This window comes from Elephas maximus, chromosome 26 (assembly GCF_024166365.1).
Source record: "Elephas maximus indicus isolate mEleMax1 chromosome 26, mEleMax1 primary haplotype, whole genome shotgun sequence".
In the NCBI taxonomy this organism is placed as follows: Eukaryota; Metazoa; Chordata; class Mammalia; order Proboscidea; family Elephantidae; genus Elephas; species Elephas maximus.
In genome coordinates this window covers 4253204-4267648 of record NC_064844.1, presented here as the reverse complement: position 1 = coordinate 4267648, position 14445 = coordinate 4253204, and the positions used below count along the sequence as shown (strand labels likewise).

Here is a 14445-nt window from a genome sequence, read left to right as displayed (position 1 = left end):
AATGGACTGGTGTTGGCCATTTTGAATCAGAGAGCCATGTAGTGTACTATGCTGGGAATGACAGCTCAAAGAGGACTGGTGTTGCATTCATCATCAAAAAGAACGTTTTAAGATCTATCCTGAAATACAATGCAGTCAGTGATAGGATACTATCCATACACCTACAAGGAAGACAAGTTAATATAACTATTATTCAAATTAACGCACCAACCACTAGGGCCAAAGATGAAGAAATAGAAGACTTTTATCAGCTGCTGCAGTCTGAAATTGATCGAACATGCAATCAAGATGCATTGATAATTACTGGTGTTTGGAATGCGAAAGTTGGAAACAAGAAGGACCAGTAGTTGGAAAATATGGCCTTGGTAATAGAAACAATGCCGGAGATAGAATGATAGAATTTTGCAAGACCAACGACTTCTTCATTTCAAATACCTTCTTTCACCAACATAAACGGCAACTGTACACGTGGACCTCGCCAGATGGAACACACAGAAATCAAATTGACTACATCTGCAGAAAGAGACGATGGAAAAGCTCAATATCATCAGTCAGAACAAGGCCAGGGGCCGACTGTGGAACAGACCATCAATTGCTTATATGCAAGTTAAAGATGAAGCTGAAGAAAATCAGAGCAAGTCCACGAGAGCCAAAATATGACTTTGAGTATATCCCACCTGAATTTAGAGACCATCTGAAGAATAGATTTGATGCATTGAACACTAGTGATCGATGACCAGACTAATTGTGGAAGGACATCATACAGGAAGAAAGCAAGAGGTGATAGTTTAGCATAGGGTAATTAACCTATAATTGTGAACTATGTCGGTTTACCACTGTTAATATGAAAAAAAAAGACACATGTTATTTTCTATTCAAATGTTCAGGTTGATGATGAGTTCTAGTTGATGATGAGTTTTAGATAGACAGCAGTATAACCTCATATTATTTCTTTCTTTTTACAGTTGGATGTACTGGAATATATACATGAAAATGAATATATTCACGGTGATATAAAAGCAGCAAATCTCCTTTTGGGTTATAAAAATCCAGATCGGGTAAGTACATTATGAAGTTTTTGCTTTCAGTTAAGTGTCCTCAGTGTACCGTACTGAGTCATTCAAAAAACAAACTCCTGACCCGGAAGAGTCTACAGTGAGGGCTTAACGTGGTGAACATTGTGATTTCTCTTACTTGCTTATCTCACTTAATTCTTTCACTCTACTAATGAGTAATTAGGATGAGGAAACTGAGACTCAGAGGGGTCAAATAATTTGTTCGTGGTCACATAGCTAAGAAGTGGCTGAGCAGGAATTTGAACTTCTGAGCAAATATTGATACGTAAAGGAGCCATCAAAATCCAGTGAGAGAAGGGAAGGATTATACAGAGGGGAAACAAAAAAAAAACCTGTCCCATTAGCTCCTCTTTTCCTGCTAGCCAACCAATGAAGTTTTACATAGAGCAGCATTTCCAACAGAACTTTCTGTGACAGTGGAAATGGGCTCTCTTTGGTCATTCACCATGGTAGCCAGGAACCACGTGTGGCTGTTTAGCACCTGACATGTGGCTCCTGTTACTGAGGAACTGAATTTCTAATTTAATTTTCATTACTTTAAATTTAAATAACCACTTGTGGTTTGGAATTATTATATCAGACAGCACAGGTTTAAAGAGCTAAAAAATCGAGTGTAAAAAAATTAGAAAAAGGTAGAGTTGAATATTTAACTTATCTTTGATTAGAGAAGGACATTTCTAAATAAAAATGCAGGAGAAGTAATCGTAAATAATATTAGTAGATTTAAAAATTTAAGGTCTGTGTATTTAAAAAATTGCAAAATAATGAAAGGCAAGTAAATGAGAAACTGAGAAATATTTATTACAAATGTTTGTAACTAATATATTTTATATATAACAAATTCTAAAAGAAACTAATAGAAAAACGTAAAACACATTTTTAAAACCATGATTAAAAGGAATGAACAGACATCAGAGAAAAAGAAATACAACTGTTCAAGAAAACGATGAAAAGAAGTTAACCTTCACTGGGAACTAAAAGGTATTCAAATCAAAACAGTAAGGCACTGTTAAAAAAAAAAACTTACAAATTGGAAATATCTAAAATAACGATCTGGTAATATTGACGCTGACGAGAGTGCAGGCACTTGTAGAATGCCAGTGGGAATGTCAATTAAATGGGAATAGGAGAATAAATGAAGTTAATGGAAGGCAGTTAGGCAATCTATGTTAAAATCCTTTAGAAGTCTGCGTGCTTTTTTAAGGTCAGGTCTATTGTGGTATAATTTATAAATAGCAAAATTCACCCCTTTAAACATATGGGGTTTGACAAGTTTTGACTCATGTATGTCTTGTCACAAGCATCATAGTCAAGATACAGAACATTTTCATCAACCCCAAAAGCTCTCTTTTCTCCCTTTGCGATCGGTCTTCTTCTTCCACCCCCAAGCCCTGGCAATGATGTGAACTGATTTCTACCTCTATAGTTTTGCATTTTCAGAAATGTCATATAAATAAATGAAATTATAGAGTCTGTAGTCCATTTGTGCCTGGCTTCTTTCACTTAGTATAATGCTTCTGAGATTTATATGTATTGAAGTTCGTCAGTACTTCGTTCCTTTTTATTGCCGGGTAGTATTCCCCCAAATGCTGCTATAATTTATTCACCTGTTGATAGACCATTGAATTGTTTCCAGTTTGGGGGGATAATGAATAAAGTTGCTATATGCATTCATGTTTGGAGTTTTGTGTAGGCATATGTTCTTATTTCGTGTGGATAAATCACTAGGAGTGTAATTTCTGGGTCATATGTTAAGAGTATATTTAACTTTATAAGAAACTGCCAAACTCTTTTCCAGGGTGATTGTGTCATTATACCTTTCCACCTGCGATTTGTGATAATTCCCTTCGCTCCACATCTTGCCAGCACTTGGTATTATCAGTCTTGTATGATTTAGCCATTATACTGGGTGTTTTATAGTCATATTTATTTATTTTTTTAATTGCACTTTAGATGAAGGTTTACAGAACAAACTAGTTTCTTATCAAACAGTTAGTACACACATTGTTGTATGACATTGGTTAACAACCCCATGACATGTCAGCGCTCTTCCATCTATTACCAGCTTTCCTGTTCCCTCTTGCCTTCCAGTCCCTGCCCCAGGGCTGGTGTGCCCCTTTAGTCTTGGTCCATGGGCCTGTTCAATCTTTGGCTGAAGGCTGAACCTCAGGAGTGACCTCATTACTGAGCTGAAAGGGTGTTCGGGGGCCATACTCTCAGGGTTTCTCCAGTCCCTGTCAGGGCAGCAAGTCTTGTCTTTGAGTTAGGTTTTTGTTCTACGTTTTTCTTCAGCTCTGTCTGGGACCCTCTATTGTGATCCCTGTCAGAGCAGTCATCTAGTTGAACTGGCCTCAGTCTGGTGGAGGCTGTGGTAGATGTGGTCCATCAGTCCTTTGGACTAATGTTTCCCTTGTATCTTTAGTTTTCTTCGTTCTTCTTTTCCTCCAAAGGAGTAAGACCAGTGGAGTATCCTAGACGGCCACTCACAGGCTTTTAAGACCCCAGATGCTACTCACCAAAGGAGAATGTAGCACATTTTCATTATGAACCATGTTATGCCAGTTGAGCTAGATGTTCCCCAAGCCCATGGTCCCCACTGGCCTCAACCCTCAGGGAATTTGGATGTGTATTTTTTTTTTTTTTTATGGAGCTACCATGACCTTGCCTTGTACAGGTTGTACTGGCTGTGCAGTCATATTTAGTAGTTTTAATTTGCAGCAGCCATCACTAATGACTAGTGATACTTAGCATCTTTCATGTACTAATTTGCCACCCACAGAAGAATTCTTTGGTGAAGTGCCTGTTCAAATTTTTGCCACAATTGGGTTATTTTCATATTGAGTTGAGATTGTTATATTTTGAGAATAGGAGTCCTTTGTCAGATTTTTTATTGCATATATTTTCTGCATCTGTGGATTACCTTTTCATTTTCTTATCATTGTCTTTCAAATAACAGAAATTTTTCATTTGGATAAAGTCTAATTCATAATGTTTTTCTTTTATGACTCGTGCTTTTTATGTCCTAGACCAGGTCACATTTTCTTATGACCTTTCTTCAGGAAGTGTCACATTTTGATCCCTGATTGATTTTAAGCTAATTTTTGTATTTGGTACAAGGTAAGAGTCAAGGTTTATTTTCTGCATATTGATGTCCAGTTGTTCCAGCACCATATGTTGAAAAGAATATCATTTTGCCAGTGAATTACCTTGGCACCTTTGTCAAAAACAATTGGCCATCTATGTAGGGGTTTATCTCTGGATTGTCTTGTGTTCCATTGATCAACATGTCTGTCTCTACACCAGTATCACACTATTTCAATCATTGTAGTCTCCTAGTCATGGAGTCACCGTAAGTCGGAATCAACTCCCCAGCACCTGAGAACAGAAGTCTTGAAATCAGGTATTGTGAATCTTGCAACTTTTTTTTTTTAAATTCTCTTGGTTATTCTGGCTGCTTTGCAATTCAATATATAATATTTTACAATCACCTAGTCAATTTCTTCAATATATAGTATTTTACAATCATCTAGTCAATTTCTACCAAAAAAAAAGCCTACTAGGATTTTCACTGGAATTGTGTTGAACTATATAGATCAATTGAGGGAATTGACATCTTAACAATATTGAATCTTCTGATGAGATGCCTGGGTAATTCACTGGGGAAAGGATAGTCTTTTCAACACTCATTTTTATTTCTTTTGTTTTCATTTTTATTAGGCTCAAAATATTTTCTAATTTACATTGTGATTTATTTTTTGACTCTCAATTCTATATGATTTCAGTACTTTTATGTCTGTTGAGACTTATTTAAATGTCTGAACTTATGGGCTAACTTGGTGCATGTTTATGAGCCCTTTAAAGAATATGTATTCTACTGTTTTGGGGTAGAGTGTTTTCTAAATGTCCATTAAGTCAAGGTGGTTGACTTACTCAGACTTTCCACATCCCTACTGAGAAGAGTTATGGAAACTTCCAATTATAATTATGAATTTGTCTTTTTTCCCCTGTCAGATTTTACTTAATGTATGTTGGAATTCTGTTATTTGGTACGTATACGCTTAGGACCTTTATGTCTTCCTTATGAATTGTCTCCTTTCTCATTATGAAATGTTCTCTTTGTCTCAGGTAATATTTCTTCTTCTGGGATCTGTTGTGTGATACTAATATAGCCACAGAGCCTTGGTGGCGTAGTGGTTAAGAGTTCGGCTGCTAACCAAAAGGTCAGCCGCTCAAATCCACCAGCTGCTTCTTGGAAACCATATGGGGCAGTTCTACTCTGTCCTATAGGGTCACTATGAGTTGGAAATGACTTGATAGCACCTAACAACAACAACCACCACCACCATATAGCCACATTAGCTATTTTTGATTAGCATTTGCATAGTATATATTTTTCATTCTTTACTTTTACTCTATTTTTGTCTTTATATTTAAGGTAAACTTCTCAAGACTGTACATAGTCAGGACTTGCTATTTTCTCCGTTCAGATGGTTAAAAATGTGTTTAGACCATTTGCATTTAAAGTAGTTACTTCTATCATTGAGTTTAACACTACCATAGAATTTAGGGTTGGAAATAGTTTTCTATCAGCACTTTGAAGATGCTCTTTCATTCTCCTTTAGCTTGTGTGGTTCCTTACAGGAAGTCTGCTGTCATTCTCATCTTTGTTCCTTTCAATAAGATGTGTCTTTTTTTGTCCTTGCTGCTTTTAAGATTTTCTGTGTCACTGTTTTCTAATTATTATGTTTGTGTGTGTACATGTGTAGGTGTACCTTATTTGGAATTTGTTGAGCCTTTTGGATGTGTGGGTCTATAGTTTTCATCACTTTTGACCATTTTCTTAAAATTTTCTTTTTATTTTAGAATAGTTTTAAGATTTACAGGATTTTTACAGAGATAGCCTGGAGAGTTACCATGTGATCATACCCAGTCCCCCCATTATTGCTATCTTACATTAGTGTGACACATTTGTCACATTTAATGGACCAGTATTAATACAGTAATATTAATTAAAGTCCATCCTTTTTTCAGGTTTCCTCAGTTTTTCCCTAATGTCCTTTATCTGTTTTAGGCTCCCATCCAGGTTATCAAATTATATTTAGTAGTAATTTCTCTTTAGACTCCTCTTGGTTATGATAGTTTCTCAGACTTTCCTTGTCTTTGATGACCTTGACAGTTTTCAGGATTATTGATGGTGTAATCTGTGCAGTTGGGATTTGTCTAACATTTTCTTCAAGATTAGACAGTGGTAATGTGTTTTTGGAAGGAAGGACCACAGAGTATATGCCATTCTTATTCCATCGTATTAAGGGTGTTGTTGTTGGGTACCATTGCATGGAATTCAGCTTGTAGCAATCCCATGTGACAGAATAGACTGTCCCATAGGATTTTCTTGGCTGTAAACTTTACAGAAACAGATCACCAGGTCTTTTTCCCATGGAGCAGTTGGGTGGGTTTGAACCACCAACCTTTTGGTTAGCAGCTGAGTGCTTAACCATGTGCACCACCAGGGGCCCTTATATCAATCAAGAGTATGTACTGTCAATATGATACCACTATTGACGTTAACATCGATCACCTGGCTTGAGGTAATATTGGGCAGGTTCCTCCGATATAAAGTTACTCCTTTTTTTCCCCCTCCTTTCCTACAGTGTATTTTCTGAAATGATGGAAGTCATTATGCTTAGCCCACACTTAAAGAATGGGGAGGTATGGTCTACCTCCTTAAAGGCATAGCGTCTGCATAAATTATTTGGAATTCTGTGTGGAGGATCTCTCTGTTCTCCCTATTTATTTATTTACTTGTTAAATATTTCTCTTATAACATTAAACTGGTGGATAATTATTTTATACTTTGCATTATAATCTGACACTACTCTATTTTGTTCCTCAAATTGTCTCATTTTGCAATTAGAGTGATATATTCCTATAGTTGTAGGATTTTTGTTGTTGTTGTGATTGTTTTTGAGCACTTCCTTAATTTCTGGCAGTACAGTATACTCCAGGCTCACCCTGTATATCTCCTGCCCAAATCCTAGAAATGAACATTTCTCCGCATTTCTTTTATTGGGTTAGAGATCAGTGTTAGAAACTAACATCTGGGTGCTAATTTTGCTCACTGCTATTGGGATGTCTATAGGGTTGCTATGAGTCAGAATCGACTTGAGAGCAACGGGTTTGGTTTGGTTTTGGTTCTACTGGGATGTCTTTGCTTATAGACCCTCTTAGCTGAAAGAGCAAGGAGATATATGTGTGTATACTAAACCTTGTGTGTACACATAGTCACAAATATTTATATGTGTAATCACCTGTGTGTATATTAGGCTAAACACACATTGATCATTCTAGCCTCACCTCCCCCCTTGTTTATTTGTATTCTTCCACTCCAAGAGTAATAAACCTGGCTCCCCAGTTCACCATCCTTTTGCTTAATTTTTCATTTGCAGTATGTATGTATAGTGCTTTTGAAATTACAATCCCATACCCCTGTTGGAAAAACTTTATCAGCTAGAATACAGTGCATATGTAAGGTTTCTTTTGCTTTTAGTCATACAGGTGCCATTCATTCTAAAGTTACTTAGTCAGCATCTTTTTCCTATACTGTCTTTAACGAGGTTGTTTCATACAGTTGTATTGTCTTGTCACATTTTCCGTGGCATCCTGGGACCCCCTGACATTTGTAATTATTTTTTGAAACTTTTCATACATTAAAGTTTACCCTTTATGATGTAAAGTTCTGTGGATTTAGACAAATGTTTAATGTCTTGTTTCCACCAAGTTATCTTTTATCACACAGAATAATTTCACCACTTTAAAAATATCCTGTGCTTTACCTATTTAACCCTCCTCCCAAACCCCTGGGAGTCACTGATCTGTTGTTTATTATCTGTATAGTTTTCCCTTTTCCAGAATGTCATGTAATTGGGATCATATGGATGTAGAATTTTCAGAGTGACTTCTTCCTCTTAGCAATATGCATTTAAGATTTATTCGTGTCATTTTGTGGCTTGATACATTATTTATTTTCATCGATGGATAATTTTCCATTGTCTGGATGTAACAGTTTTTTTATCCATTCAGCTTTTTAAAGGACATCTTGAGTTTCTTCCAAGTTTTGGCAATTATGAATAAAGCTGCTATAAACATTCATGTACAGGTTTTTGTGTGGGCATAAGTTTTCAACTTACTTGGGTAAATACCAAGGAGCGTGATTGCGGAGCCGTATGAAAGGACTATGTTTACCTTTGTAAGAAACTGCCAGATTGTCTTCCAAAGTGGCTGTATCATTTTATGTTCCCATCAGCAGCAAATAAGAGTTCCTGTGGCTTCACATCCTGGCCAGCATTTGGTGTTGTCACTGTTTTGGATTTTAGCCATTCTAATTGGTATGCAGGAGTATCTCTTTATTGTTTTAATTTGCAATTCTCTAATGCCATATGGTGGGAGAAGGATGTGGCAGTCTGCTTCTGAAAAGATTTACAGCCTTGGAAATGCTGTAGGGCAGCTCTACAGTGTCCCATAGGGTCGCTATGAGTCAGAATCCACTCGATGGCAGTGGATTTGATTTTTTTTTTTTAATGCCATATGATGTTGAGTATATTTTCATATGCTTATTTGCCATCTGTGTATTTTCTTTGGGGAAGTGTTTGTTCAGAATTTTTGCCTATTTTTTAATTGGGCTGCTTGTTTTCTTAATGTTGAGTTTTAAGAGTTCTTTGTGTATTTTGGGTACAAGTCCTTTATCATATATATGTTTCTGACCTATATCATTTTACTTCTCTCTGAGAAGCTTCTTTTAACATTTTTTGCAAAGCAGATCTACTGGTAACAAATTCCCTCAATATTTGTTTGCCTGAGAAAACTTCTATTTCTCCTTCACTTTTGAAGGATGATTTTGCTAGATACAGAATTCTAGACTGGTGGCTTTTTTTTTTTTTTTTCCTTTCAACATTTTAAATATTTAACTCCACTCGCTTCCTGTTTGAAAGTTTTCTGAAGAGAAGCTGGTGTAATTTTTATCCTTGTTCCTCTGGCTTCTTTCAAGATTTTTGTTTGTCTTCGATTTTTTTGCAGTTTGAATGTGATCTGCCTCAATGTGTATTTTTTGGTATTTATCCTGCTCGGTGTTCTTCATGGGCCTGTGGTTTTGTGTCTGTCATTGATTGTGGAAAATTCTCAGCCATTACCACTTTAAATGTTTCTTCTGTTCCTTTCATTCTTCTTCTTCTGGTATTCCCATTATGCATATATTAAATGTACCTTTTATTATTTTTTTTTATAATTGTCCTACAGTTCTTGGATATTCTGTTTGGTTTTCTTTCTCTTGCTTATCAGTTTGGGAAGTTTCTATTAACATATCTTTATGCTCACTGAGAATTTCCTCAGCCCTGATCAGTCTACTGATGAGCCCATTCTTCATTTCTGTTATTATTTTTGTTTCCTGGCATTTCCTTCTGATTCCTTCTTAGGGTTTCCATTTCTGTGCTTACATTACCCATCTGTTTTTGCATGTTGTCCACTTTTTCCATTAGAGCCCTTAGCATATTAATCAGAGTTATTTTAAATTCCTGGTTCTGATCTTTCCAAAATATCTGCCATTTCTGTGTCTGATTCTGATGCTTGCCCTGTTTCTTAGAACTTTGTTTTTGCCTTTTATCATGTCCTGCAAGTCTGTGTTAAAAGCTGATCATGATATATCGGGCTAAAGAAACTGAGGCAAATTGGTAATTATTGTGTTTTTTTTTTTTTATGTGAGTCTGGGTTTACTGTTTGCTGTAGCTGTAGCTGTGGGTGTCACGGGCTAAAATACCCTCTAGAGTTCTTGTATTTTGTCTCCCCTGTTGTCTTTGGATTTCCCTAGAGCCTTTTTAAATAGGATCTGAGGCTTTAGTGCTTTCCACTGTAATTCCCTGTTGGTATACAGAAGCCTGATTGATGCAGTTGTAAAGTGTGGGGGAAGGGAAAGTATTGTAGTATTTTCGTATCAGTTCATAAGCGATATTGATCCTATGGTTAGGTCTCAGTCTTTAATGAGTTTGTGCCCCTGGTCTGTAATCTTGACAAGTGCTTCTTGGCTTTTTACCCCCTGTAGGTAAGACAAAGGATCCCTGGTGGTGCAGTGGTTAAGCACTGGGCTGCTAATTGATAGGTTGGCAGTTCAAACCCACCAGCTGTTCTGTGGGAGAAAGATGTGCCAGTCTGCTTCCATCAAGATTTATAGCCTTGGGAACTCTATGGCAGCAGTTCTACTCCGTCCTATAGGGTTGCTATGAGTAGGAATCAACTTGACGGCAATGGGTTTGGTTTTTTGTTTAGGTAAGACAGGAAAGCTAGAGGGGGCTGAGTTGGGTATTTCTACCACGTGGAAGGCTAGAGGAGGTTGAAGGTGGATAGTTTCCTTTCACTAGGTTGGTTCTCACCCACTGCTGTCGAGTCAATTCTGACTCATAGCAACCTTACGGGACAGGGTAGAACTCCCCCACAGGGTTTCCAAGGAGTGCCTGGTGGATTTGAACTGCTGACCTTTTGGTTAGCAGCTGTAGCACTTAACCACTATGCCACCAGGTTATAAAACCCAAGTCCTTTAGGCATGGCAAAATAGTTTCTTTTGAGGGCAGGTTTTGATTTTTTTAATTTTTTAAAGGAGAACAGAATGCTCTGGGTATATTTTACAATGGCTACTTTTTTCCTCCCCCTGCTGGAAGCACAAGGGGATTTTTCTCTGACCTTCACCTTGAGAACCTGGTGGGGCTTCTGGTGGTAAAACTCACAAAAGTGTGGAGGCCGCTCCAAAAACTGGGCCCTCTGGAGTTTTTAACTCTCAAACTAATTCATACTCTGCCTCCTGCAATTTGTTAGTTACAGTTTAAGTGTTCCTACCAAAAATGGCTCCAATGGTGGGCTTTTGCTCCTGGCCTTCTGCTCCTGGTAAGTTGTTATTTTCTGCGTTTTCTTGTCTCTCGTGCTTTTGGAGCTGCAGCTTGCCCTGTGACCTCAATTTTCTGATGGCTCTAAGAAGAGCAGTTGATTTTCAGTTTTTTAGGTTCTTTTTTTCAGGCATTTTGTTAAATTTTCATACTAATTTAGGGAGAACTGACAACTTTATAGGTCTTCTAGTAAACCACAAGGGGTGTTTTTGTATTTCCTCAAGTATATGTTTGTTTCTTCAGGAATAAAGCTGAATGTATGTCTAATTGATTTATCTTGTCTTAGTGCATTGTCTAGAACATCCAGTACAATGTTAAATGGTAGTGAAGGTGGTAAACATCCTTGCCTCTTCTTGAGTTTAGTGGAAATGTCTGAAGTACTATCCTATTAAATAAGATTCTGACTTTAGGACTAAGGTGCACGTGTGTGTTTAAAGTCAAGTTAAGGAAAGAACCATGAATTCCTATGTCCTAGAATTTTTTTTTTTTAATGGAGGAATGGGTGTTGAATTTTATCTAAACCTTGTTCAGCATTTATTGAAAATAATCTTGTTTTTCCGCTCAGATCTATTAATAGGGTATAAATATTGATGGGCTTCCTAATATTGATGCAACTTTACTTTCCAGGAATAAATCCCACTTTGTTATGGTTTATTATTTACTTAATATAGTGTTGGTATACGTTCATTAATATTTTATGTTGTGTTTTCATATTGATACTCATAAGTGATATTGGGCTGGAATTTTCTGTTTTTGTACTGTCATTATCAGATATAAGTATCAACATTATACTTGCTTCATGAAAGAAATTTGAAAGTTTTCCTTTACTTTCTGTTTCAGAGAAATTTCTGTTGTATTGGGACCATCTGGTCTTTGGATGTGAAACCATCTGGTTCCGCTGCTTTTCTCTGAAGTAGTTCCTTGTACTCTCTCCTTCCCCCCCCCCCTGTAGAAACTGGTTGTTTATGCTTTCTATCTCTAATTGGGTCAATTTCAGTATGCATACATTTCATCTAGTTTTTCAAATTTATTTGTATGGTGTCCTACAAAGTAGTCTCATGATTTTTAAATTTCTTCTTCAGTGGTTTTTTCCTTATAGTTAGATTTATTTATTTAGCTTTCTCCCTTTTTTTTTTCATAATGAAAGTAACTTTTGGTTTGTTCATTTTGTTAATTATTCAGGAAACTCGGATTTTGTTATATTAATGAGATATGTTATTTTTCTGTTCTCTATCTCATTAATTTCTGCCTTTGCCTTTATAGCTTGTGCTTTTAAAATTTTTATTTTACTCTGTTCTCTCCCACACCCAAGTCTTCAATTTGGAATCTAAGCATTTATTTCATTCCTCCATTTTTTGTTTGCATGAATGTTTAAGGCTATGAACTTTCTTGTGGTTACTGCATTGAATATATCTGATAAATCTTACTACATAGTGTTTTTACTATCTTTTTTTTTAGAAGGTTTGTATTTCTCCTTTCCAAAAAGTGGTTCAATGGAAGGTGTTTTAATGCCCAGGCGAAAGAGATGTGTAAAATTTTTTAAATTAATATCTGGGTTTATTAACATTTGGTCAGGGTATTGTTCATATTAATTTTACTCTTTGCAATGGCACTGATGCTTTAATTGTGACTTAAAATATGATCAGCTTTTGTCAGTCTCCATGTTTGCATGAGAAAAAGAAGGTATGAAGTTCAATATATATCCAGATGATCTACCTAATTGATTATATTGCTTTGTTATCTATATCTTTATCATTTATAAGTAAATGAAGTATTTGATCTGTTTTATACTTGGTTATTGTTAGTTGCCATCGAGTCGGCTTCAACTCATGGTGACCGCGTGTATAAAACCGAAACTCATTGCCATTGAGTCAGTTCCGACTCATAGTGACCCGACAGGACTGAGTAGAACTGCCCATGGGGTTTCCAAGGCTGTCATCTTTATGGAAGCAGACCGCCTTATCTTTCTCCCTCGGAGCCTCTGGTAGGTTCAACCCACCAACCTTTTGGTTAGCAGCCAAGTGCTTAACCACTGCGCCACCAGGGCTCCTTTTTGACCTTATGTATAACAAAATGAAATGTTGCCTAGTCCTGCACCAATTCCGTGATATTTGATGATATTTGACCCCATTATTGTGGGTATTGTGTCAGTCCATCTCCTTGAGGATTTCCCTTTTTTTCCTGGTCTTTCCTGATGACACGTTCAAAGTAAGTAAGATGAAGTCACGCCATCCTTGCCTCTGAGGAACATTCTGGCTGTACTTGCTCCAAGACCAATTTGTTCCTTCTTTTGGCAGTCCACAGTATAGTCAGTATCCTTCACCAACACCCCAATTCAAACGCATCAGTTTCTCTTCTGTCTCCTGTTGTCATTGTTCAGCTTTCACATGCATACGAAGTTATTGAAAAGACCATGGCTTGGATCAGGAACACGTTAGTCATCAAAGTGACATCTTTGCTTTTCAGAACTTTAAAGAGGGCTTTTGCTGCAGTTTTCTCCACTACAAAATGTCGTTTGATGTCTTGACTGCTGCTTCCATGGATGTTGATAATTGATCCATGTAGAATGAAATTGTTGACAGTTTCAGTTTTTTCTCCATTTATTAGGGTGATGTCTGTCAGACCAGTTGTGAGGATTTTTGTTTTCTTTACGTTTAGGTGTAACTCATACTGAAGGCTGTAGCCTTTTACCTTCATCAGTAAGTGCTTTAAGTTGTCCTCATTTTTGGCAAGCAAGGTTGTGTCATATGCATATCGAAGGTTGTTAGTGAGTCTTTCTTTAATCCTGATGCCGCATTCTTCTTCATATAGTTCCAGTTTTTGGATTATTTGCTCAGCATACAGACTGAATAAGTATGGTGAAAGAATACAGACCTGCCTTTACAGCTTTTTTAATTTTGAGCCAAGCAGTATCGCCTTGCTCGGTTCCAACGACTGCCTCTTGATCCAGATACAGATTCCTCATGTGCACAATTAAGTGTTCTGGATTTCCCATTCTTCACAATTTTATTCATAACTGGTTATGATCCACCCAGCTGAATGCCTTTGCATAGTCAGTAAAACACAGGGAAACATCTTTCTGGTATTCTCTGCTATCAGTCAGGATCCATCTGACATTAGCAGTGGTACTCCTTGTTCCATGTCCTCTTCTGAATCTAGCTTGAACTTCTGGCAGTTCCTTTTTATGTACAGATGCAGTCGTTTTTAAATTTTCTTCAGGTAGCTGGTATTTAAAAGCCCTTCCTGTCAGTGTGTTTCTGATTATCTCCTGACTTCTCCTGTAGTTCCTGTTTTATAAAGGCCATTGCTATGTTATTTGGAAAATAAATATTTATTACTTATATTTGCCGTGTTTCCTTCTTACGTTATATGTTTTTCTCTTATCTTTTACTTATTTTTTTATGTTTAGGATAGCTCTGATTTTTTTTTTTTCTAGTGGTTAC

At 36.8% G+C, this 14445-nt stretch overlaps 1 protein-coding gene across 3 annotated transcripts in view; it reads left to right on the top strand.

Moving 5' to 3' along the window:
- The window catches only part of VRK2 (VRK serine/threonine kinase 2), a 95211-nt gene that overhangs the window by 26893 nt on the left and 53873 nt on the right, over positions 1–14445 (top strand). For all 3 annotated transcript variants that reach the window (XM_049870650.1, XM_049870652.1, XM_049870651.1), the window contains one exon: positions 966–1058. In XM_049870650.1, coding sequence (XP_049726607.1) covers positions 966–1058 — 93 coding nt within the window. The remainder of the gene's footprint in view (positions 1–965; positions 1059–14445) is intronic.